The sequence below is a fragment of the Syngnathus scovelli genome, chromosome 1 (genome assembly GCF_024217435.2).
Source record: "Syngnathus scovelli strain Florida chromosome 1, RoL_Ssco_1.2, whole genome shotgun sequence".
Classification (NCBI taxonomy): domain Eukaryota; kingdom Metazoa; phylum Chordata; class Actinopteri; order Syngnathiformes; family Syngnathidae; genus Syngnathus; species Syngnathus scovelli.
The window spans coordinates 28,183,261-28,208,522 of record NC_090847.1 but is presented as its reverse complement, the minus strand read 5'-3'; the positions used below and the strand labels follow the sequence as shown (position 1 = coordinate 28,208,522).

The following is a 25,262-nucleotide window of genomic DNA, read 5'->3' as shown; positions in this document are numbered from 1 at the left end:
CCCCCCCCTACACACACACACAGTGCCACCCCCACCTTTCAGATGCAAAGTAAGCAGACATATGGAGAGGAGGTGTGGCGGGGTCCTAAAGATTCTGATTGTATGACAAATCACGTCCGAGGACAGCGTCCCCCCCCCCCATTCCCCACCCCCTCCTCCCTCACGGCCGCCCTCGGACAACAGCTTCATTAGGCTGAAAGAAAGTTTTTGCAGCTTTGTCAAGTCAAGACTCACAGCTCCTCGGCTCCTTTTCACCGCTTCTTTTGTTGCCACCAATTCAAGTTATTGCTCTCAAAAACAGTCCCAGAGAACCCCCCACCCCCCCACCCCCTCAGCCATAACACACATACACACGTGCAGTCCATTGTGGGTTTATTTTTCTTCCTGATATTGAAAAAGGGAAAACTGAGCCACACAAATTGGGGACCGTTAACTTGGATGTGCTAGCGTTAGCTAAAAATCATGCGAGCCGGGGTTGATTCTTTACTGGTGGAGAACTAAAAACCAGTCTGGACATCGATACCAATGATGGCCTTGCGTTTTTGCCAGACAGCTGGAGCTACAAACCGTTTTGTCTTCTCAGTTCAACAAAATCTAAGCTTAGCGCCGAAGGCTGGGCCAACAGTCAAGTTAGCGTAGCGTACCTGTTTTTTTTTTGTGGCCTTTCTAATGACGGCTCGAGTCAGAGTCGTACTAGCAAAGTTTGTATGTGGCTCTTTTGCTATCAAAACCGGAATCCTGCTCTGAATCGTTGAAACTCGCTCGTGAGATGATCTTTGCTTCCTCAACACACCTTTACGCACATTTAGTCAGTAAAGTCAGTCGGGCTGTTCTTATTTCAATGTTGCGTCTTTCTGAGCGAGGACATTTAACAAAGGACTGTCTTACGTCTCATCAGATAATATTTTTTAATCTGAGGTGTGTTAAGGCCTCACTTGTCCCCTTGATCGGATCCAAAAAAGGTCAGGCTGACAATTTGAACTAATCATATTTCCCACCAAAAATCTTCATGTCCTTTTCAGAACCATGGCTGCCCCACGTAAGCGTGAGTGGAAGATCTTCTCGCCTTTTTGTTTGGTTTAATGATGCAAGATTTCGACCTGTGAGGACACACAGCGCGACAAAAGCTGTTTCGCTTTAACATAAGCAGTCTTTCCAAAATTAAAGTGACGCTCGTCCCTCATTTGGGACAAACCTTGGCGGCGCTCTGGCGGCGTCCATCACGGCATCTTTCGCGGCCCCTCGCCATTGTTGCCTTGTTGCCCAGGAAGGTTTTAATGTAATGGTGGCCGTCGTCAATCACGGCGCTGAATGCGCGGACGCGCACGGCCACCGCCTCTTCATCAATCTGCTGTTGCATTCTGGGAGCCGCTCCCTTTTCACTTGTCGCTCGCTGTTTGCTCGTCTGATAATTTAGCTCAAGACGAGCGGCGCCGTGGAAACGCCGACGGCGCCCGCCCGTACCTCGCGTGACGGCGGCAACCGGATCCTGGTCCAGGTGTGGGAGCTTCTTCCAAAAAGTGGCTTGCTCGTGTGCACTGCTTGCATGCGCCAACACAAGCGCTGTCATTGCTGGCAACCTGCTCGCTGAATTTTACTGACTTCCCTCTTCAGTGACTTAAAAAAACAGTCTTGCCAAGAAATAGATGCAATGAGCTGAATGGCTTTCTTGTCGCTTTGTGCGCACGAAAATAAAATAAAATAAAAACTGAATATGTTTTAAATGATTTAAATGATCGATTCTAATGTAATATTTTATATACTGTATATATATAGTGTGCATAAATATTGCATAGATTTTGTAATATTTATTGTGACTCGTGTAAATAAATTTATTAGGTTCAACAAGTACTTCGAATTAATTGAAACAAGCCAATGATTTCAAGTGGTCCTAAATAGAGAGGATAAAATTGTCGTTCATGCAGTCTCGCTTGTATTTTTATATATTTTTTTAAACTTCATGTAAACCGCATTTGCATCCGCGGAGCAGCTATCATGTTTCACTTTGGGGCCCTTTACATTGCGGTAAAGTTATAAAAAGAGACAAGCATCTCCGTAACAGATAGAAAGTTGACTTGAAATACGGAATTTTTTTTCCAACGATTGGAATGAGAAAAAAAAAAGGTTGTGTTTTCTTGCGCTTTTGCCTCCTCTGCAAATTTGCACGTTCCAATTGCGTCACAAATTAGCATAAGGCTTCATTTTACAAAACATCAACAACAGTTGAGGGCGCAAACATGACTTGTGGCAGCGCCTCACTCGTGCGTAAACTGACGACGAGAAGTTGGGGGGTGCGGGTCTCGTGTCTTAATCCCGCCCAAGCTGCTCTCCACACACCTCTCACTCCAGCGCTTTTCTCTTTCACTTGTTTTCTTCTTTTCGTCTTTTCTTTCGCTCCTCTTCATGGGGGGCGCTTTCATGGGGAGGAGGGGGGGGGGGGTTATCATCAAGTGTACACAAAGCAAATGAAAACGTCCACAAGGCAGCAAAGGCTGAAGAAGGAAAAAAGAGAAAGAACACATATCAGCAGCCCATTTTCATTCATCTCAACGTTTACACCGATGGCACCAAAACAACCCAACGATGCCCAGAAATGAGTTGACACAACTTCCACGGATCGCTTCAATTTTCAACCCAGCAAATTTGAAGGCTTTGCTTGAGTTTCAAAAGCACGCTAGGGCACCGACGTCACATGACGCTGACCGTTGTCGCCAGGCCAGACCAGGCACACTTATTAATTACCGTCGTCGCGTGTGCGCGGATGTGCGCGTGTGCCACCCACTTTTAAAATTCACTTTTACGTGCACGAAGACAATCTGCTGCCACACTTTGAAGTCAACATGCCGTAAAAGACAAAAAAAAAACCCGTCATAAACTCCTCCCTCTTGTAAAATAGCCTACTTGTCCCCCCCCCCTCCCCACGCAACACACAACTAATTGTATCAATCCATACAGGTGCATCTCATGAAATGAGATATTAAAAAAAGATCTAACGACAACACTGTCTGTTATTTTGCACTATAAGCAAAAAGCGTGGACCGAACTGAGAATTATGGACGGTGCTTGGTGCATGACAGCCCCGCATGAAACTGCGGAAGTGTGCAAGTGAATAATTCAAGCAAACATCAACCACTTCTAAGAAGGGAGAAAAATATTGCGCATCTAAATAAAAATTTCAACAAGACAGCAAAACAAGGCCACATGATGGAGAAACAAAAATCCGGCGACTTTTATAAATTGATTTATCAAAGCGCATTTCACTTATGTTTGGCAATGAGTTCCGAATATTTTGAGATCGGGAAGCTTTAGGCATTACTTGTCTACACGATGCAAAATAATGAAGAAAATGAAAAGTGGGAATTTTTAGTAATATAAGAAGTCGCACAGGTCCCAATTGGAGGCCGTTTGGTGTCGCGCACGTGCGCTGCGCGTGCATTACAATGAGAAAAGCCGCAGCAGCAGCAGCAAAAGAAAGAAAAGCGACACAAAGCGTGAAAAGAAGTGCACGGCGCGCGCACACAATGGTGCTATTCACCTTTGATATATTGCGCGCGCACGCGCACAGTCTCATGATTTCTTAATGACGACACAACGAGCGCACGCACACGCGGATTGTGTCTCGTGTGACGGACTTTTTGGCGTCACGTGACCTGGGGTAGAAACGGGGGTGGGGGGGTGACTCGCGCGTGGCTAGCCTGTGATTGGTTGGCCGTGATTGGTGGCACGCTCCTCGTGCCCGCGGGCTGGTTATGCAAATGAGCAGCTCCCGCGGCACGGGGCAGCCTTCATTCATCTTCTTCATCCTCCCCAGGGGGGCAAAGGATCGGGGGGGCACGGCAGGGACCTGGGGGGCGAGGGGGGGGTCCATCCATTGTGTGCTTGCAGTATAAAAGGCGGGCTGAGGTCGGTCGTGTGCCACACTCGCACGATCTCGCTCGTCCTGAGCCCTCACGCACACGCACGCACGCGCTCGCTCACCTGAGCCCAGCCGCCGCACACATGGACGCGTACGCCATGCACGACTTTTTCCAGTTGAGCGACGACGATGATGACTCCCGCGCCAGCACGCGCTCCTCGTCGCCACCGCCTCCGCCACCGACGCAGAAGAAGCGGCGGCGGGGGCGCGCGCGCAGCGAGGCCACCGTACGCGTGGTCCGGAAGAGCCGCCGGCTGAAGGCCAACGACCGCGAGCGGAACCGGATGCATAACCTCAACGGCGCCCTAGAAGAACTGCGCCGCGTGCTTCCGGCGCTACCAGACGAGACGAAGCTGACCAAGATCGAGACCCTGCGCATGGCGCACAACTACATCTGGGCCTTGGCCGAGACACTGCGGATGGCCGACCGCGGCGGACCCCCTCGCGACGGTGCCCTCGGCGACGGCCCCGGTTCCGGCTGGTTCTCCTGCTGCACAAGCTCGCCATCCTCCTCGCCGTCTTCATCATCTTCCTCCTCCTCCTCCTCGCCCGCCTACAGCCCGGGCAGCCCGCTCGAACACGCGCACGAGCACGCGCTCTTTGGCCGCCCGCGGGGGCTCTTCTGACCGTTGGAGTGACCCCCAACCCCATCCCCACCCTCGCCTTCACGGACCTCCCGGCGCGAGCGCGAGTACAGGTGCTTCTCACACTCCGACGGAGCCCTGCATGCGCGTGCACGAGCGCCCAAGCCAAGTCGAAAGGTCAACTCTCCAATTAGTTGTGTGAAATTTCACACTCAAGACTCATTCATTATTCATGAGGACTTGGCTTTATTTATTTTTGGAATGTTTTGGAACTATTTGTACATACAGAAAGATTTTATCCTATTTCCTCACTGACACTTTTCAGCACAATAAAGTTTTTACTTTTATACAAAAAATACAACACTCTTCTTTGTGTGTCTCGTATACAAGCACAGAATGGGGGAATGGGGGCTTGACGAATGATCACATTGGAACTGCGTGTTCCATGTATGTTGTGTTGTGTGTGTGTGTGTGTGTATCCTCATGCTTCAATCAGGGTTAGGATTCTATGCATGATTGTGGATTTATTTAAAATATGTAATGTTGAAATCTTCGACATCAAGCTCGTGAAGGTAACAAAAGTTAACACGCGACGGGAACAATGACTCAAAGTGATCACATTATCATTTCCACATTATCATTTCCGATCAATCAGCTTTTTTGCAAATAAAAAAATGAATGAATAAATAATATTTTGAAATCTTCTGCTCTGAGATAAAGTATTTGTTCTGAGCACAATGCGACTTTGGAAAAAAAAAAAAAAAAAAAAGCCAGATTTTTGCAATCTTGTCAGAATTCTCCCGATGATGCCTTCTCAACAGCTCGTCCAACTTCAAGCAGCAATTAGCTGGCGGCTAAGCTTCTGTTTTTGCAACAAGTCTGTCGTCTGGAGGGGGCGGAGCCGACATCTGCTGCTCACTTGACACCTTACGCTTCACGCTACGCGCTCACAGCAGGGTAACTCCTGGACGCAAATAAATCGGACAAAACTATTTGCAGGGCTGAGGTGGGAAGATGAGATGTGGAGACAGAAGAGCAGCCAAGGAAAGTCCACAAAATGCCAGGGGGGCGGAGCCTGAGTCAGAAGGTCTTCATTGACACAAGTAACCTCTAGAGTTCAAAGGTCAGGGGGTCGACAGGTAGAAGTGTGTGCTTGAGGCCTCTTAAGCACGCACGCACGCACGCACACGCACGTTTTTACTGCCGTGCGTGTGTCTCGATGCCATAGTCCAACAATCAAGAGTGATCGAGACGAGACAAAAGTCCTATTATGGAAAACGTCCCATTTGAACGAGTCAGTCATTAACTGTTCCGGAGACAAAAAAGTCACAAGGCTACTGACGCTCACAAAGACAACACACAAAAATACGCACAACATTCTCGATGGTCTTCTACCTCACACACACGCGCACACACACACACACTGCCTCAGGGGCGCTTGGGGCCCGCCCACTAAGTGACAGGAAAGTGTCAATCAAGAGAGCACCCATGCAATATGAAAACACACACGCACATTGCTTTTCCCAGCATTGAGATGGAAGTGAACATTGTAGAAGTTCATGTGGAGGCCTTGCATGGGGGTGGGGATGGGGGGGGGGGCTCAAGGGGGTGTCGGAGGTCTGATAGGATCATGAAAAGTGAAGCAGATGGAAGTTCTGTGCCCTCTGCTCCTTCAGATAACCTCTGACTCCTCCCCTGGGACCCCCACACTCCACCTTGTGCCACTGATTGCACCTGTAACCCCCCCACCCAGACACACACACACACACACACACACACACGCACACCTCAGGGCAGTCCTGACTAATTTGCTGAACTATCTGAGCCGGCTGCTGGCTGACAGGAAGTGAAGCGGTCATATGACAACGACAAGCGCGTCTCGTTTTGCAGATGAATGGAAATTCAGAGGGACATCCAGAAATTCATCTCGACATGTGCTCAATGATGTCTATGCTAACGAATCGCTAGCTGAGAATTAGCGCCCAGCCCAAAAAAGTGGTTGACCCTCGTCTATACGATGGCCGACTATCCAACGTCATCGCAGTGCACATTTTCAGTCGTCACGGTAACCGGCATCTTCCTAGTTGCGATGAGCTCGTCATCTTTGGCGGACCGTCTGCCCTGTCGCTTGGCGGTCGCTCAACAATTAGCATGAAATTTATAACGAGCGGCGCAAAAGTCATCCAGAGGCCGAGGGGCTCCTGGCTGTGACGTCGCCCCCCGAGCGGGACCCCCCGCACCCCACGGCCCATCGTATCCTCGCCGAACTCTGACCTCCTCAAAGACTCGGGCAATTTCCACAGCAATAAAGTGTTTCCACGGCGACCGGACCACCGAGGTCCATGACACCCAAACGTCTTGAAGTCCGGCGCTCCCGTTCTGAGCTCTCCGGTCCGGCGTAGGTCTCGGGAGGGGTCGGTCCCGGTCCCGGTCCAGACGGAATAATGAAGAACTTGTACGGCTTTGAGAGGACGTTGAAAAGCTTGCAACGCGGCTTGAAGGAAAGGATAAATCAGGCGGGAAATACAATGGCAGTGAGGTTTGGAGGTGGGGGGGGGGGGGGCAGCTGGGGGGGCTAAGGAGCAAGCAGGGGTGCAAGGGAGCAGGAGAGCGCCCCGATGTAAAATAGTTAAAAGCTTATTAGAGGCTCTTTCAGGCTTTTGCTGCTTTGGACTTTGTTTGGGGGACACCCTGAGCTCCTTTCAAGTGATTGTGAAGGGGCCCATTCAAAGGGGGGCTGTATGTGTGTGTGTGTGGTGGGGGGGGGGGGGGGGGGTGGATGGATTGGGTTGGGTTGGGTTCTCTCAAAGCCCTTTTAGAAGCCGGCCAACTCCCCACAGGCGCATGCCCTTTAGCTCCGTTACTGATTGACCACAAACGCCCCCTTCTGTCGCCTTTGTCCAGCTGACCTTGCTGGGACCACAACCGGGACCAGGACCGGGACCGGGACACTGACCGACACCGGCAGCCCAGCTTGAATGGAGCCATTTAAAAAAAAAAAAAAAAAAGTCCGTTGCCGGATGCCCGGGCGTGAGGGTGTGTGTCGGGCGGGCTGTGGGGGGCGAGGGGGGGGGGCTGTTAAACACGGCCGGTCTGAATGAGGCGGGCCCGCCGATAGAAAAGGTGGAGGCCTGATCCCTTCTCTCTTTTCTTTCTCTTTCTTTGCCCCCCTCCCTCCCCCGCCCCCACCCTCCATTCACATAAAGAGGAGAACAAAATTCCAAGTGGGCCTATTGGTGCCGTACTTAGATTAATTAGAGGCTCCTTTAGAGCCCATTCAGAGCCCCTCTCATACGGGGGTCCCGCTCTAAACTTCTCACATCCATTTGCATTTGTTTGTGTGTCGGGGAGGGGGGGGGGCAGCCAAAATATTCTTTTAATGGCTTTTTCACGACGTTCCGCTTTTTACTTTTTTCTTTGGCCGGCTTTTTCACGACGTTCCGCTTTTTAGGCCACTTTTTCTGCTGCTTTCAACAGGATGCGTCAGCGGCGCACCCGCTGCGCACCACAACAACACAACACTTGTGTGTGTGTTGAAATGTTGATTGAAATTCCCTCACCAGCATGAATGTTGATGATGATGACAACGATGTGTAGTTTTTGTGACCTTTAACCCTGAAAAAAAAGTCAGATTTATAATACATTTCACAAATTCAATCAAGTCCAATGCGGAAACACTAAGTGATTGTGTAAATGTGCACAGGACACACACACAGGATACACACACACACACCCATAAGAGCAGGTGGTGCACACTTTTATCATTAAACAAACTGACCTGAGAGCAGCTTTATGTTGCTGTTCCTGCCGCACCTGTGTGTGCACGCGTGTGTATATGTGTGTGTTTGTGTGCTCGCACATATGTTGAGATGAACAAAAGAAACTGGATGCCAAAGTGTGCTCATCCTAATGTAGTTTGCAATTGAGTCTGATGAGCTTTACTTACTTCTCAGCAGCACGGTGGAAAAGTGGAGAGCGACTCTGCCTTGCAGACGGAAGGTTCCGGGTTCCAAACGACTTAAGGTTAAAGTACAGTTGGTCATTTTCACAGAAAAAAATTCCTTTTGGGGGTGCTGAAAAAAAAAAAAAAAGAAAATCATTTTCGGCATTTCTTCCAGCAGATTTGCGCTCGTCCATTTTCAAGAACTGGATGACATTTTGGATCTTGTCTTTGAAGGCTGTCGAGCAGCCTGTCTGGTCAAAGGTCAAGCCAACCACTGGCGGCGGTCGTGCTGCTTTGACCTCTGACCTCTTCTGAAGATCAGCTCTCATTTCATCTTCTGGCGCGCTCTCGTTTCTTTTCTTTCTCTTGTCGTCAATTTTGCTCTCTGCTCCGAGACGTTTCAAAATGCGCCAAGTGACCTGCTGGGGACAAAAGAGAGGAAAAAATGACAGAAGCACACGTTGGGTGACATGGCCGAAACGTTTTTGTCCGTCGACCGCATCGCACCTCCGTGGGCTTGACCTTGGATTTTCTTCTGTCCTCTTGCCGCAGCCATCAATCGGCAGACAAAATGTCCAGAGAAACGTTTTCAATTGTCATTTCCCACGGAAGGAAGCAATGCGTCCAGGCCCCGAAGTAGCAAAGCAGCCCTAATTTAAATGTCAACCCTGAAATTTTTGTGGATCTTTTTAATGTTTTTTGGTCTTTGCTACGTCCCCACATCCATTCCTTTTGCTTGACGTCTCACCTTGACTGGATTCTCTTAGCTCTTCGAAAGGTTTTATTGTTTTATGGTGTGTCCAACAAAAAGATGTGCTTGGCCACCACTGGATAACTTTATTTCCAGCTCATTTCAAAGTCTTTGCATACTTTTCCACAACTATATGAAAATAAGAAGTGGAAATGGGCACACACAGAAAATAAATGTAGTAAATGATGTCTTTGTCTGTAATTAGGGTTGCAAGAAAGGGGCGTGGCCCAAGACCAGACCTGTAACCGGAGCCGTCGGCGGTGCCGCCTTCCGAGACCTTCCCAGACTTTCTTTTGTTTTGCTTTTTGTTTTATTTTTACTTTTTTTTTTGTGGGCAGATTACGTTGAAACGAGGCCACGGGGGTACATGGGGCTGGCTTTGCGGTTGCCATGGTTACCTGAACAAGACGATGCCTGGCACCACTTTCATCCTTTCTAATGGAGGGCGGGGCGGGGACCCGCGGATATTTCCGGCCTCCTCGCAGGCTCACCTTGTTTTACCTTCAGCTGCCGCGCACACGCGCACTCACACACACACACACACACACACACACACTGGGGAGTTAACAAGGTCATCCAGCCTTGTTCCGAAAGTGTGATGTCATCGGGTCAGCACCACCTTGCTATCACCAGACAACACGGACAGAAATATTCATCTACAGGTGACCCAAAACATGCACCTCACTCCACTTGAGTGTGTGAGAGGTGACGACACTGATCATCAAAAGACACACACCCAACATTTGAATGGCGTGTCAATCACTTGAGTGGTCTCGTGCGTAATCCTCCCTCAATGGTAGCCAAGGCCCGCCCGCCTCGCTGGCCCTGGCGCTCCTTTCGGGGATCAGCCAGGATTTTGCAAGTTGACATCGTGACTCTACACACACGCTGACACACATGAGCACGCGAGTTGAGCTTTCCTCACACGTTCGCCGCCGATGAGGCCACGCCCCAACAATGCCGAGCAAGTGTTTATCTGCGTGGCCTGCAGATGTCTCCGGGCTGAGCTCTAGCGTTACATTGTCCAATCAGATGTCAGCGTGTATGCGTTGCCATGTGAATGTAATCTGCCCAGGGCCTTCAGCGTCAACGTGCGGCCCAACACGGACCCGTCGGTGGGGGGGTCGCTGCTCGAGTGTCAATTTGATGACTTGGTGGCCATTATGGAATTTAGTTTTTCTATTTACAGAAATGCAAAATGTCATCTCACGTGCGTTGGCAGGTTTGAGCACGCGAGCGAGTCGCGGCGCGTCAGCAGAGGAGGATCCGCCGGTGCTGTGATAAGAAAAGAGGAGAAGGTCTTTGTCCTGATCACAATGGCGTCTGAGGGACACTCGGGGCTGTCACGAGACAAAAAGAGCAAATGACAAAAGACAAAAAGCATCTCTTGAGAGTCCAACATCAATCACCGAGTCCGCTGTCTTGCGACTGAAGGAATTCTGGCAAGGTTTTCATCGCAAGCCAAATACCAAACGGTCATGTGGCTGTGATGATGTCGCAATGATGTCACATGACCGTCAGGACGACGTCTACTGACGTTGACGGTCATCCGGCGAAGAAAATGTCTTGGCTGCTCTCGAATTTCATTTCCATTACGTTCCGTTCTATTCTCTTGCGTCTCATGCAGTTGTAGAGTGGCGCCGTCTAATTCATCGACAACTCGTTTGAAAATCGATTCATCGTTCGGAGAGGTGCTGTCATTTTAAATGGTCAAAATGCCTCTCAAGAACAACGTTTTAGAATTTCGACTAAAATCTTGTGCAGTGATTTCTAGAACAGATTAGAGAGACGTGGAGCGTTCGCAGATGAACGATAAATGCAATCGAGTGTTGTGATCAATCGGTGATGAGTTGTTGCGGTTGTGCTAACGCTGCTAACCGATGAGAGTGCGCGTGCAAGCCCGGCTTCCCTCAACCCATCTGTCCTGTCCCGGCTTTCTGGGCTTCTTTGCTAACGGGACCCCGCGGCCCCCAAACACTGAGCTGGTCGGGGGGGGGGGGGATGCATGGCCCCCACCCGTCGGCACTCAATTGTGTCTGTGCACGGCAAGGCAAAGCAAAGCACTCTTCTATAGCTTTTTGATTGGCTTTCAATCCTCTGACACCCACACCGTTCTGCATGGCAGCTCTGTGTGTGTGAGCGTGTGTGTGCGGCTTAGTGAGGAGATTTAGTGGGGGGGGGGGGCACAGAGGTGATTTTTCACGGGGAAGTAAAACGGGGCCAGATGGGGCTGATTGTTGCTTTCTACGCAAATTAAAAAGAGACATCTGCACTGAGATGGACGACACAGGCAGTTAACACACACACACACACACACGATGGTAACAAGTGTGTGTGTGTGTGTGTATGTGTGACAGACTTGAGCATGCAGACATCCAGCCAGGTCCACATTACAAAGAGCTGTGCGTGTGTGTGCATGTGTGTGCGTATGTGTGCGAATGAGATGACACATTTGGCAAAGTGAAGTCAAAGTTGAAGACGAAAAAGAAAAAGAGGACAATTCACAGCTTCAGCCGAGGTCAGAGGTCATTGTATAGAAGAGCACAATGAAGGATTTCATGTGAGGAACCCCTCGACCCCGCCCCCCCCCTCAATACATATACACTCACACACCAAAAGACCTCGTGTGAGAAAGCAAGGTCAATATGAGTATTAATTCACTACGAATGTGTGTGTCGCTTCTTACGAAGACCTTAGATCAGCTGACTCCATCGTCGTAATAGATTATAACCAAATGTTGGTTGATATTCAATATTTTTCAAAAGTAGATGACTAACAAACGGAATCTCAACCGATACGAATCCAACAAAGTGTTTGTGTGCACGTTGTGTATCACCCTGAGGGCATTCAGTCACTTAGAGACAGATTTGAGTGGTTTCAGTTTTCCTGCAAAGGGTCTGCTTTTTTTGTGAAGAGGGGAGGGCGGGTGGGGGGGGGGCAGTCACATAAAGAGGTCACATGCAAACGTCCACTCAGTGCCAGGTGTCCGACCTGTAAAACCCGATGTGACCCCAATTCCCGCACGTCCTTAACTCCAAGCCAGAGAAGTCTCACGATTCACCTGGACAAGTGTCAACACAGGAAGTTGGAGAGACACACAGGAAGTTCAGCAAATTCCCTGCTGAGAAAAGTCAGGAGAGCTCATGTCAATCATTGGTCGCAACAATACCTGTACGTCGGTGTGTGCTTGTGCTGCCACCTGCTGCTGGCTCTAAAAATTACAGCCTGCAAAAGCTTCTTGTCTCCCCCAAAAGAGGGGGAAAAAAACGCAGATTGGAATCATCAAATATTTAGAGCATTCGAACCTTCGATCACCATAGAAATTATCGTCGCCATGACAACCGTGCAAAACAGCCAAAGACAATATAAAGATTCTTTGGTTCAAACAAAGTTTTTAGTTGTTTTGTTAGCAATGTAACAACTAAAATCTTTTACTGTCTGAACAAAAGAATCTGTCTACATTCATGAAGTAGACATGATGAATCTCATCGAAATAAGCCAAAGGACAACTTGTGCATGAGTTCGACAGCCGCAACATTTATTATGCAATTTATGAATCGTGTCAACGTCTGACAGACAATGTTGCCTTCATCTAAAACAGTCCCCATGATGAGTGTGTGTGTGTGTGTGTGTGTGTGTGCCTCACATTCCACAGGTCATGTACATTAAGCGTGCAGCAATGCCCTCTGCAGGCCACCTTCTGCCATCGCAGCCGTTGATATTTTTCTGGTGTCAGTCAAATGACTCTGAGCTCCTCCTGCTCCTCCTCTCCTTGCTCCTCCCCTTCATTTTGGTCGGCCTTCCTCGCGAACGCTGACGTCATTTCCTGCAGCAGGAGCTCTTGAGACGGCGTGCAGCCGGCCTGCGGGCAAGACGCCGGTTGCGCATCAGCGACTCCATGAGGGGCTGGAAGCGGCCGGACCTCCGGCGTGTCCCGGGTCTCCTGCTTGTGGTCGTCGCCGCTGGACAGGAAGCTGTTTTCCAGGGATTTGAGCACCTGCAGCCCAAAGTCGCCCACCTCCTCGTAGAGCGGCTCCGGCGAATCAGAACGCTCCTCGGCGCTGTCCTGCTGGACCTTCATGGGCTGCGGACGCAAGCGTGCTAGAGTCAAGAGCGCTCGGGCCGCTCTCGACAGTCGAGTCAGAAGTTGGGGAGAGACTCACAAAGTACATGGAGAGCGTCCTGCGGTCGTGAAGTTTCCTCTGCAGACAGCAAAAAATATTTGCATTCAGCTCAAAGCCGAGTGAAGGGATTTTAAAGTTGGAAGCCGCTTACTAGTGTCTGATTGGCCGAGAGCATGCCATGGTTGCTGTCATCCCCTCGAATGGGCACCAGCGGCATCGTGCCGAACTTCTGCTTGGCGATGTCGGACGAAGAGTGGCGGCGCAAGACGGGAGGGCCCGGCTCGTCGTTCTGCCCAAGGCACAGAGGTGGGAGGTGACCACGGGGCGGCGGCGGCGGCGATAGAAGCGGGAAAAACTCACCTGAGCTTTGAGGAAGCTGCCCACCCAGTCCCACAAGTCGGCCTCACTCTGGCAACAAAGGAACCTGCGCGCACATATGCGTCCATATGTTCATCCGCCGGCGCAAATAGGCCCGCGCCGGGCGCTAAACGTGCAACTTACAGTTGATTTTTGTGTGACATCACGGTGAAGCCCCATCTATGAGCGCAATCAAATGTTAGCCTAACTTAGCATGAAAAAAGAAAAAACAAATTGATCCATGCGTCGCCAGTCACCTTGTTGGCGCTTTGAGTTTCCTGCGGACCCCCATGTAGACCTTCATGGTCTTCAGCGGCCACTCCTTCTCCGCTTTGAAGCTCTGAAGTCCAAAAGTGAGGCGACAACACGTTGGGCCTCACTCAAACGTCCCTCAGTCGGTTATTCGGTACCTTCTTGTCTTTGAGCAACAGCAGTTTGTTGTTCTTGATCTGGAAGCTTCTCTCCTGGAATTTGTTTCCCTGAAGCAGTTTGGGGGTCTCCTCGCGACACCTCAGCACGCCGACCTTCATCAGGTCGCTCTTGTAGGCTAAAGGTCACGCAAGTAGGTCAGAGCTATGCTGCTTTCATGCATGCGTGTGTTGACGTGTGCGCCACCTACAGGTGAGGATGTCGATGCCATCCCGTTTCGGGACCCTCTTCACCACAAAATAGGCGGAGCTGGGGTTGTCCATCTTGCACCACTGCAGCGCCTGCTCCAGAACTTTTTCTTTGGGATGCAACGGACGCTCTGTGGAAGCAAAAAAAAAAAAAGAAAACACACCTCAGACATAAGCATGCACGTGTTTTTTTTGTTTTCTTTTTCGTGTGCGCATGAGGACGCACCCAGCTCTCCATCCTCGATAACCTCAAATGTCATCCAGACATCTTTGTCACCAGGTGGGACGTTCCTCATATAGAGAACCTGATTGGTCAGCTCCTCTGCACACATGCTGGGCGACACCTGAAGGGACAGCGGCGTTAAAGGACGGCTGTTACCATGGCAACAGGATGTACATGTACGCCTTACTTTAAGGGTGATGCAGCTGTCGGGCATCTTCGTCTCCAGGTAGACCTCGATGATCAGATCTCCCGCCTGCGACAACTGAACACGCAAGCAGCACATTGACTCATCCCGCTTTAAGACTGACTCCGCCCACCCCGAGACGCCATCGTTACTTGAGTGTCCTTCCAGGAAGTGATGAGACTGATCTCCAACTCCATCTGATTCTGGTGCTCTTCATCAATCTGACGAGAAGCAACAAGTCCAATCGGCTGCGCACTCTGAAAGCGGACATTGGAGAAGGGCCTACTCACGTCAAAAACATACAAGTAGTTGTCAATGAGATCTTCCATGATCTTCACTTCATGCTCTCCTTTGCCGTCCGTTTGGAAGAGGCTGGGAGCAAAGAGCAGCGAGAGGTTCTTGGTGCACATCTGGTTCAGGTCGGCACATTTCTGGACCCTGGCGGGAGCAACCGGTCGTGATTTCGTGACGCAGATGACACGCCACGCTGGGCCAATCGGGACTCACCTATAGAGGTGGCTCACGAGGGCAGCCAGCGTCATCCGGTTGACCCGCGGAAGGGTCCGGATGATCTCCTTGTAGCGGTCTAACCTGGAAACCTTCAACTGGGTCTCTGAGGGGCAAACAGGAGACAAGAGTTTGCAGATGCTGGCGGCTCCTCCACGCTAGGCAGGAAGTCGACTCACTGGCGGCTTCCTGCCACAGCGGGTGGAGGTCGGCCATGAAGACGGGGTCGTCGATCTCCCGGAAGAAGCGCTTGAGGACGTCGGTCACGTCCTCGATAAAGTGGTCTCCGATGCGCAGTTTCACGTTGCGAGCATCTTTCCGGAACTGCTCCATGAGCAGTTTGATCCTGGACTTGGCTCCGTTCTTGCGGTAGATCCCTTCGTGGCTCAGACCTGCGGACGTCCACACCGTGGTTGGAGACGCCAAGCCCCGCCCCCCCCCCCCCCAGGCGCCGGCATACTGACCGTACTGCGTGATGAAGGCGATGCAGCTGTCCACAATTATGGGGATGTCGTTCCTGCTCAGCTGCTGCTCTCGCAGAGCGTTTCCTTTCCCGCCGCCGGCCCGCTGGATGTCCGAATACCACAAGCTGAAGTCGGTGCGGCCCACGCCCCGCAAGTGGAACGTCCTGACACAACGGCAACGTCAGACCTCCCGAGAGCAGCTGAAAGAGAAGCAGCCGATGCCAAGGTCCGCTCACCTGCCCTTCTCCACCAAAACCAGAATTTCTTTCTTCTCGTGGCTCTGGCCTTCCGAAGCGACACCTTCAAAAGAAAGAATCGGAATCTGGACGTGGTCTCTAGAAGACTTTGTTCTCATAGACACCGAACTCAGCTCCTGGAGACGCTTGAGGTTGATGATGTCTTCTGCGGCGCCGTCGTTTTGCGGACAGATGAAGAGGTTGGACTTCTGCAGGACAAAGTACGCCTCCTTCCATTGCTGAGGGTCCAACATGGCTCGGTACTGCAAGCGTCCGATGCGTTCAAACTCCCGAGTCAGCAGGCAGTGACAGCTGAGCGGCGTCGCGGCCTGGAGAGCAAACACCACACGGCGGTTCTATCTTCGGGCCCGTTCCGTCTTTGGCCGAGGGGACAATCATCAACATCAAACCTTCCCGATGGCGCTGGTCCAGGTGTGCAGAACCTCGGCCGTCTCCACACCAAACTGATGGACTTTGTCCGAGGTCAAATACAACTCAAAGGTGTACCGGAACCTGAGCGGGAAAAGCGGTCCGTTGATTGCGCGTTAAGTTCTGTGCCACGCAGTGCCGACCTAACCTGTCCACAAAGCCGTTGTTGTTGTTGCTGTTGGACGAGTCGGGTCGGCCCACTCCCAAACACACGACGTCCTTCAGGTTGAACTCCACGCACGGCTCTGCCGATCGCGACGTCTGGTACAGGAACAGTGACTGATCCACCGAGCACCAGAACTTCTGAAAGTCTGCGGCAGTCCAGAGGACGGGATGTGAAGGGAACAAAGAGCTGCGGAGGAACATGGTTCTGTCAGGACGACAAGGCCAACCTTCTCGAGAACGGCGAGACAGCGTCCCTCTGCTGGCGCAGTTGGATTTGAAAAGGTAGCCCGAATGAAGGATGGTCTTCATGATCTCGTCGTAGACGCCTGGATCTGGGACCAGACCACAGGAAGTTCTATTGGCCATACAACACTGCACTGCAGTAGTATTAGTAGTAGGACAAGTCTGGGCAGTGGTTCTGACCCGATGCGGGGTAGTGATCAAGTAGGTCTCTCGTTGGTTGCTGTCCGTGTGCTGTGGCTGTCAGGTAAATGGATCTGGCCTCAGAGAAGATATGAGTGACAGTTTTGAGGAGTGTGTGCTCAGAGACCGCCGAACACAAAACCTGAAGGGAGACGCAAAAAAGTGCGGTAAGGAACACGTAGCGTTGCCAAGAACTTGCTATCATCGCCCACATACGCCATCTCCATTTGACATGATTCCATTTCACGCGACTTTTCGCCGTTTAGTCATGGACCCCCTTTTTAGGGGGGGTCATAAATATAGTTTTAAGTTAAATGGATGATATAAGGGCCATACAAAGATGAACGGCTGGATGTAGGTAGGTAGGTAGGTAGGTAGGTAGGTAGGTAGGTAGGTAGGTAGGTAGGTAGGTAGGTAGGTAGGTAGGTAGGTAGGTAGGTAGGTAGGTAGGTAGGTAGGTAGGTAGGTAGGTAGGTAGGTAGGTAGGTAGGTAGGTAGGTAGGTAGGTAGGTAGGTAGGTAGGTAGGTAGGTAGGTAGGTAGGTAGGTAGGTAGGTAGGTAGGTAGGTGGATCTGCATTCGTACCGCAGTGTGTATGTATTTAAAAGACATCCAGATGACATGACTTTACAGGATAAGAGAAAACTACAAATGAAAGCAAAAAGTGTCACAAGATATCAAAAACAAAGCAAAAGAGAAAGTACGCTGTGTTTCTTAAGCAAGGAAAGAATCTCACTGCAAACCAGCGCTAGTAATTTGATGAATTTCCCTGACCAATTTAAAGGTGTTTGACAGATCTTTATGACTACTTTATATTACAGGTAGCTACGTTTTTTTTTTTGATTCGGGAAGGGGGAAGTTCGCAGACGCGTCTCATCCACCCTTTTTTTTTTTCTCCTCTCTTCCACACCAATGGCATCAAAATGACTTACTCCGTCCGCCTGATATCATCTTGTGCGTATTGTTTCTCTTTGACTAAAACGTCAACAGACTTCCATGTATTCACGGACGACGAGCATTCACGGTGGCTGATGGCCGCCTTCGGCTGCCCAACAACACGCCTGATCAAAATTAAAAAACACCAAAGGAACCCTTCAGCTGCCTTAAAAATATGCCTTACTAAAAAGACTTTCCAAACAACGCACTTTTGGGGGTAACGCGATTCCCAAATTCTGGACCCCAAAGTCCGCCTAAAATCGAGATTTAGGTGTACTGTCAAAAGAACGCCGGCTCAAATATTCCTGTGGTTTCCAAATGCGCACCTTGAGCAGCTGTTCCTGGCTGCTGAAAGCGGGATGGTCCAGTCGGAAGCGTCCTTCCCGGTACTTCTGACCGATGAAATCTCGCCGCTGACTCGGCGACGCGTCGCAGTCCAGCTCGTCGGACTGGGACAAGTGGGCGGCCCAGAACTCGTTGGCGCGATCGTTACCCAGCATGATGAAGAGCTGCCACGCGAACAACGAGTACATAAAAGACGAGTCGAAGCGATTCCAGTCGTTTCAGGTCTTGAGCCGATTCAAGACTTACTTGCACAATTTGGTTGCTCCACACGCTGGTGTCCAGTTTCAGACTCTGGACTTTGGAAACCATGGTGCCCAAACCTCTGTGCTGACCTGCACTTGAGAATTGAATGACATCATTATGAAAGTCCACCATACGAACATGCTAGCATGTAGCTAACGCGGGCGTACCGGCACAATTCTTGCAGATGACCACGCACAAGTTGATGGAAGCCCAGTCGGGGTTGACGGCCTGGCAATCGGCACACGTGCGGTTGGAGCGGTTGGACCAGATCTTCTCCGCCACCTCGTAATCCGACAGGGTCTCGGCGATGGCCTCCTGCAGCGCCTCCATCCAGTCCCGCTTCTCCCGGTCCGAGTCGGCCGTGAAGCTGGAGAGGCAGAGAGTTGATGACAGGTCGCTGTGGCAACGGACCAGCGAAGGTGACAAAGACCCAAGGTGGTACCTGAAAGTTCTGTAGGGAGTGATGAGGTCGAAACTCTTGTTTTTCCCATCTCGGATGGTGGCGCCGCGGGCCTCGATCACCGTGATGCCGATCCCGGTGCGAAAACACTGAAACCGTCCAAAAACAGATATCACGCACACACACACACACAGCTGGAAGAACGTCTCGGCATTGCGTGCGGAAAAACATCTAGGTTCTGCACGGCCCAGATGCTAACGAGTAGCGTCTGTGGTGCTAAGGTGTTAGCCTGTTGTGCTAACATCACCTGCTGGCTTTTGTGGAGCCAAATCTGCTCTGTGTTGAGGGCGACGTAAACTTTCGACTTGGTTCCTTTCAGCTCCAGGAAGCCGTGTTTCTGGCAGTGGGGACCGGGACCCAACCAGCGCCGCCCGAATACCAGCTGGTCTCGGACGTGGTCCTGCAGCGTGGACACCCAACGGCGCCTCAGCACTGACGCGGGCGCATCAACACGCACAGTTGGTCCAAAGTCAACAATGAATCGCTTTCCCCATGCACGTGCGTACCTTCGCTATCGGCCTTAAAAACAAAAATCCGCTGACTTGTCACAATTTCAAATTTGTTGTCTTTGGAGGGGCGGGCCATCTGGATGGCAGCCAACGGGACAACTCCTTTGGGGTACGCATCCTGCCACAGAGGACGACGACGATGATGACAACGGCGTCAAAGTCAAGGATGGACTCCAACCTCACCTTCTCGTTTCCAAAATACATGAGATTTTTGCCGTCAAACTTGACGAAGCGCTTCTGGAAAACGTAGTTCCTGGAATGAAGCACAAGTTCTGCATCGTCAGGCGAGCGCAACAAAGTTGCGGAAGGTGGAAAAAAAGAGAAAGACACACACACCCAGTCAAGAAGGAAGAAGAGAAGGACGAAGACGACGACGACACACAGGACAGGACCAAAATGACGACACGCACAACGAGAGTGTGTGCTGAACTCTCAAGCCTGACACACACACACACACAGACACACACACACGTTTAACGTGTGCAAAAGCGACTACGTCGTCATCGCCCCAGCTGGACCCGCCCGCCGCTTCAATCAAAAAAGTTTCTTCTACTTGCCGTTCCCAGCGACATAAACCAAACGCACCCCTGCGGCGACAGTTTGTCCAGCCATCCACTGATGATGGGCGTGGCGGGCCTGTCGCTGAGGGAGGTGTAGCTGGCGTACGGCGAGATGGTCTGGTCCTCGTCGCCGTCTGGCGACAGCGCGCACCTGCAAAGGGGACGATTATGGTCTCGCGGCACTCGGCTGACATCCCGAATGTCAGGTGACACCCGCTTTACCCATGATGCTCGGCGAATTCCCCCTCCCGCCTCCTGCTTTCTCCGTCTCGTCTGATGTCGATCTGAGTGGGAAAACAAACGAAACGGAAATCGCGCGTGGGTGCCGACATCAAAACGGCGGCGCGACGGACTCACTTCGCTGCCAAACGTGTTGACTCCGCCTCTTTGGAAAAGAGTTTCACAGTAGGGACTGATGACGTCGTCGAGGTCAACGGGGTCGTCTGTCAACGCAACCAGTGGAAACACAATCATGTCTTAATGGCTTATGACATCACACATGACATCATTGCACATGTTGGCATCGCGTGATTACATCACACGTGATAGAATAAAGTGATGATGTCACGATGATGTCACCTTGCACACTCACCTCTGACTGATTCTGACGAGTTGTTGCTTGAAGTGCCGCCACTGCCAACAGGATTCAAAAGAATTGATCATTGATTGACTGATGGACGAATTGATTCGTTGTCCAAACCTGTTTCTCTGCTCCCTACGGTTCTTGTCAGCTGCATGTCGAGGCGGCGTCGGAGGGGCGGACCCCACGGTGCCCCAGTAGATGTCATTGGAGATCATCTCCAACCTGCTCGAGCCGGACCACCGCGAGGATAAGGACGTCCTGCCATCGTCATGGCAACCAAGAGACGTAGGTGAAGAGGAAGCGGGACGCGGTTGGTTGTCGTGCGCTTGGGTGGGAGTAGAGGGCAACGGGGATGTGGTGAGCGGAACCGGACGGACGACCCTCGGGGGAACGGGCGGCAGGGAAACGTCCGATCTGCCGACGGGCGTCGACTCGGACAAAGGTGAGTTGATGCCGTCTAAAAGCGGAAAGCAGACGGACTCTTGGGAGAGTCTCCTGTGCGGCGACAGCACGACGTCAGGCGCAGGAGGGTGAAAGTGAACCGGCGCAGTGCGCCTCCGGTTAAAAACCGTTCTGGGTTTGGGCACCGGCTTCAGCATGGCGGACAGGTCCGGAGCTGAATTGTTCCTAAACGCTTCCAAGCCGTAGGTCGTGTGAGACGATGGGGGCGGAGAAGACGACGGCAGGTCCGTCGTGGAATGGTGTCGCTCAGGCGCCGCTCTCTGATTGGCTCCCTGAGCTAACCGCCTCTGGACTTGCGATAGAAGTCTCAGGATCCGTTTGCGATGTCCGGTGGCCGTGATTCCCAGGCTGACCAGCGCGTCGTGATCCAAGTGGGCCACATCGGCGGCCAATAGGAGCCCGGCTCTCTGGAAGGAGGCGTGGTACCTGTGAGGAACCACATGGACGCAAGAAGTGGGCAAATCATTGTAAAACGGCCCCTGCGTTGCCTTGTGCATCGAGTGACTTCTGACCTCTCCAAATGGATGGCGGCCAGAAGCGTTTCCACCGCCGTGTTAGCATCTAGCGTCGCCATGACCACCATCGCCAGCGCCATCTCCTGACGCCATCACGGGGCCATCACCGGTCACAGCGGCCCATCGGTAACTGACCTTCAACAAAATAAATTCATTCATTCATGACATATATTAATGTCAGGAAATGCCCCCGCCCCCCCCAAAAAATATGCTGCTACTATTTTAGTGTAGCAGGAAGTTAACTAATGCTAGCATGTTAGCATAGCAAGAAGTGACGAAACTATATTGCCAATATGTTAAGTGAAGCGTTCCAAATATTTAATAAACATGTTAGCATGTTCAAATGACAGGTTTCCGACGTGTCAGCATGGCAAGAAGCAGTATAATGATTTTTTTTCTGTGCTTTTATAGAACAGCCTATTTTGGACAAATTTTTTTCAAGTAACAAACTTCCACATCCGTTTGGAAAGATTGACAACCTCGAGTGACTCATCGCAGCATACCAATGCTAGTGGGAACTTTTCAAAAAGAGGGCAGAGCGCAGATGTCTCGGTCTGCCATGTAAACTCATTCTCTTCAAATATTTCGACATTTTCAAGCAAGCGTAATCTTCGTGGTGTGAAGATGCCACGAGAGCATTTCAGCAGGCTTCTTTTGCTCGTGAAACTTCACAAGTTGGCCAAGTCCTCAGCGACAGCCATTTTATGTCATAAAAGTGGACGTCAGTGCGCCATCTAGCGGACAAAATGAGTAACAACAGTTACTTTGACAGAACGAGTTCTCCATTGGGACTGGAGGCCCTGAGCGACTTGCATAGCAGCAAACGACCACCAAAGCATGTAGCTAACACGCAAGCATCTCAGGAAGAAATCAATAACTGGGAGTGGCCCAACAGGATCATAAACGTGTTCCTCACTCTGCAGGAAGTGACCACAACATGTTGCTAACATGTTAGCATAGTAGCAAGTCATGGAAATAAGAGGCCAACTTGCTCTTTCAAGGCCTAATTGATGTTTCATTCATCACAGTTGAAGCAGATGATTGGGCTGCATTGATTGCAACCGATGATGACTTCATGCAGGCGAGCACAAGACGACTATTGTTACACGCACGCGCGCACGCGCACGCGCCTACACGCACACAAGCGAAGCGTTGTTCAGCATGTGTGTCGGGCTGACCTCGGCCCTCCCGAGAACGACGAGGGGGCGCGTTCCTAAACAAAAGGAGTTGTGTTCCTTTCTGTTCCATTCCGGTCTGTTCTGCTGTGCTCTGCCCGCCCGCTCACATCAACCAAGCGGCGCCAACGAGAACGGCTCGGCCTCGTTTGGTCCGAACGCTCACGTTTCGCCGCCGGCTCAACACGTTACCGTAGCGACGCCGGACAAACGACACCGCCAATTGGTGCAGAACAGGTCATGTGACTTAGCAGGACGCAAACACACCCAAACTTCCTACATGCACGAGTGTGTGTGTGTGTTTGCACGTGTGCTGTGCAAAAGAATAAATTGTGTGTGTGTGGGTGGGTGTCTGTTTCCTAAACAGTCCTGTGTGTGCGTGTGTGTGTTATGTGGTCAAGTGGACTTGGAAGCTGCACATCCCGTTGTTTGCTCCGTGAGAACTTGAGGAAGACGCTGGACAAATTGCATCCACCCCCGGATTTGAAGGTACTCAGAGGGGCGTGGCCGGCCCCTTCAGCTTTATAGCGAGCGTTTGAACTTGCCATGGTAATTGCATGTCACGTTTGCCTGAAGAAGCCACCAGAGCAGCACGGGTAGTCACATGAGTGCTACTGACGAAGTCCCATGATGGACGGTACAGTGCAGCGTTTTAATCTGGTTTTCTTAGTCAAACTTGACCAACTCCAAGCCATGATGATGTGCTGACTCATGCTACAAAATTACATGCAGATGATGTCACGTCATGTCATCACGCTGTGATGTCACGCTGTGGTGCTACGCAACAGATGTCAGGCCGCGACGCTCGTGCACACGCAGCGAGCGCTAAGGAAGCGGCCAGAGGAAAGGAAGGGCCCAGCGAATGGCCGTGACATCACAACAGGAAGTTCTCAACAGGAACATGCCGCCTTACAACATCCTCTTTGTATGTGCGTATTTGTTAGGCAGGACGATGGCGCACCCTCCCCCCCAAGGTCAGAAAGGAAACAAACACCTCCTTTTCCTTTACTAACACACGCACACACATTTCTACAAACAAGAAAGGAGCAGATAGTGATACCAGGCATCGCCCTTCTTTCAAAGACATTTGACAAAAAAAAATATTCTATAAGTCTGCTACACATGCGCTCCCTCTGGTGGTATGCAAAAGAATTACTGAATTCGATACAACAACATGACTTCAATCCAACATAAGTGAAGCTAGTTGAAAATACATTTTGTGCCTTTTAGGACTGAAATTTGTATTTTAATATCAACTATTAACCATGAAAAGTCATTTTATAGCTTTTTCGTTGTTGAGAGGTGTGTCAAAGTCTGCTTTATTGTCAATTTCTTCACATGTCAAGACATACAAAGAGATCGAAATTGCGTTTCCTACTATCCCACGGTGTCCAACCTCCATGATGTCCAAAACAAAACAACATCAAGAAGTCCATCGGTAGAAATTAGACGCAGTTACACCAGACCACAACCATCATGACAGACGTGAAAACCAGGTCAGGTGCACGAGAACTGCTTTCTGCGTCACAGCAACTTAAATTTAGGAGGAGACGTTGCTCGTCAGAGTTTGGATTTGCAATTGAGCCGAAATTGCATGACATTTGACCAACTGGAAAACTGGAGCAAAGCCACAACTAAAAACCAGAAGAACCAATAAATGCTCATGTGAAACTCACCAGTGAAAAAGCAAAACAGCTAGAACCAGTCCGACCAGAGGAACCGGCAAAACAAGCAGAAGCGGTCAGAGCGGTAGAACTACTAAAACCAGTAGAACCAGATAGACTAGCAAAACCAGTACGCAGACCTGCCAGACCAGTCAAGCAGGACAAGAACAAACGGTCCGTGCGTGTGTTTCCGGTTGGGTCCAATCCTGACAGAACCGAACCGCGACCGAAACAACTTGACCCGTTGCGGTCACTCACTTGACTCGTGCTCCGGTTCCTTTTCCTCCCCGGTTCGGTTCGGCTGACAAGATCCGCACGCAGTCCGGGACTGTAACCAAACCCACATCCACTCAGGTGCTGAGACTTGCGAGAGTTGCGCGAGTTCTGTTGGATTGCAGACGTTCAACACGCCCGACGTTCACAATGTCAAGGCACAGCAAGAACAACGTATACAACTTCCGGGTAGCTCTATTTCAAAACAAAAGTTCCAAAAGTCCCGATTTCCTGTTGTACACTAACGCGACATTCAATGTTAAAATCAATATTTAATGTTATTAATACACACGCAAGATATTAAAATACGCAAAGCAGATTCGCAATTTAAATATTCGCTTTTTTTTTCTTCAAAAGAATTATGATTTAATCATTATCATCACATGCTACTCATTGTATTAAATATGTGTTTGGAGTTTAAATATGAACATTAAATAGATAATTATAATATTGTATACTTTTATTTTATTTACTATATTATACTGATTTGGTTTTAATCGTGATGTATAATTGGGGGGTGCGTCTCTCCAATAAAAACACTCCATTTAAGTAGGATTTATTTTAAAGTTGAATAACTCAGTTGGATAGCAATTTGATTCAAAATGTTCAAGACCG

General features: G+C 50.5%; 2 protein-coding genes across 5 annotated transcripts; one reads left to right on the top strand and one right to left on the bottom strand.

Moving 5' to 3' along the window:
* The first annotated feature begins 3,874 nt into the window (after positions 1–3,874).
* Positions 3,875–4,855, top strand: neurog1 (neurogenin 1). The gene has a single exon (XM_049741400.2). It carries the CDS (start codon positions 4,000–4,002, stop codon positions 4,540–4,542), a length of 543 nt encoding a protein of 180 aa, XP_049597357.1. The 5' UTR covers positions 3,875–3,999; the 3' UTR covers positions 4,543–4,855.
* A 7,856-nt stretch (positions 4,856–12,711) lies between these two features.
* Positions 12,712–24,817, bottom strand: arap3 (ArfGAP with RhoGAP domain, ankyrin repeat and PH domain 3). 4 transcript variants are annotated; one of them, XM_049741365.1, is made up of 35 exons: positions 24,633–24,817; positions 21,533–21,670; positions 20,676–21,446; positions 20,568–20,608; positions 20,333–20,418; positions 20,198–20,259; positions 20,001–20,126; positions 19,752–19,853; positions 19,599–19,668; positions 19,413–19,533; positions 19,154–19,338; positions 18,889–18,995; positions 18,614–18,813; positions 18,450–18,535; positions 18,185–18,367; positions 16,924–17,065; positions 16,728–16,832; positions 16,484–16,646; positions 16,317–16,419; positions 15,907–16,235; positions 15,671–15,834; positions 15,386–15,598; positions 15,207–15,312; positions 14,990–15,137; positions 14,852–14,920; positions 14,703–14,777; positions 14,519–14,636; positions 14,295–14,423; positions 14,086–14,222; positions 13,933–14,015; positions 13,820–13,855; positions 13,679–13,742; positions 13,470–13,607; positions 13,358–13,396; positions 12,712–13,278 (listed from the first exon to the last, which is right to left on the bottom strand). In XM_049741365.1, exons 2-35 carry the CDS (start codon positions 21,613–21,615, stop codon positions 12,931–12,933), a joined length of 4,932 nt encoding a protein of 1,643 aa, XP_049597322.1. In that variant the 5' UTR covers positions 21,616–21,670; positions 24,633–24,817; the 3' UTR covers positions 12,712–12,930. The 4 variants fall into 4 exon arrangements, with proteins under 4 accessions (XP_049597322.1, XP_049597326.1, XP_049597323.1 ...); XM_049741369.1 differs by lacking the exon at positions 19,752–19,853 and having other exon boundaries at positions 15,907–15,970; positions 16,037–16,235; positions 24,633–24,816; XM_049741366.2 differs by lacking the exon at positions 19,752–19,853.
* Positions 24,818–25,262: the final 445 nt, after the last annotated feature.

Coding starts and splice junctions, on each gene's coding strand:
- neurog1 (XM_049741400.2), top strand. CDS start 4,000: ATGGACGCGTACGCCATGCACGACTTTTTCCAGTTGAGCGACGACGAT.
- arap3 (XM_049741365.1), bottom strand. CDS start 21,615: ATGGCGCTGGCGATGGTGGTCATGGCGACGCTAGATGCTAACACGGCG. Junction 20,127..20,197: donor GAATTCGCCGAGCATCATGG/GTAAAGCGGGTG, acceptor TCCCCTTTGCAG/GTGCGCGCTGTCGCCAGACG. Junction 13,397..13,469: donor TCTCGGCCAATCAGACACTA/GTAAGCGGCTTC, acceptor TGCTGTCTGCAG/AGGAAACTTCACGACCGCAG.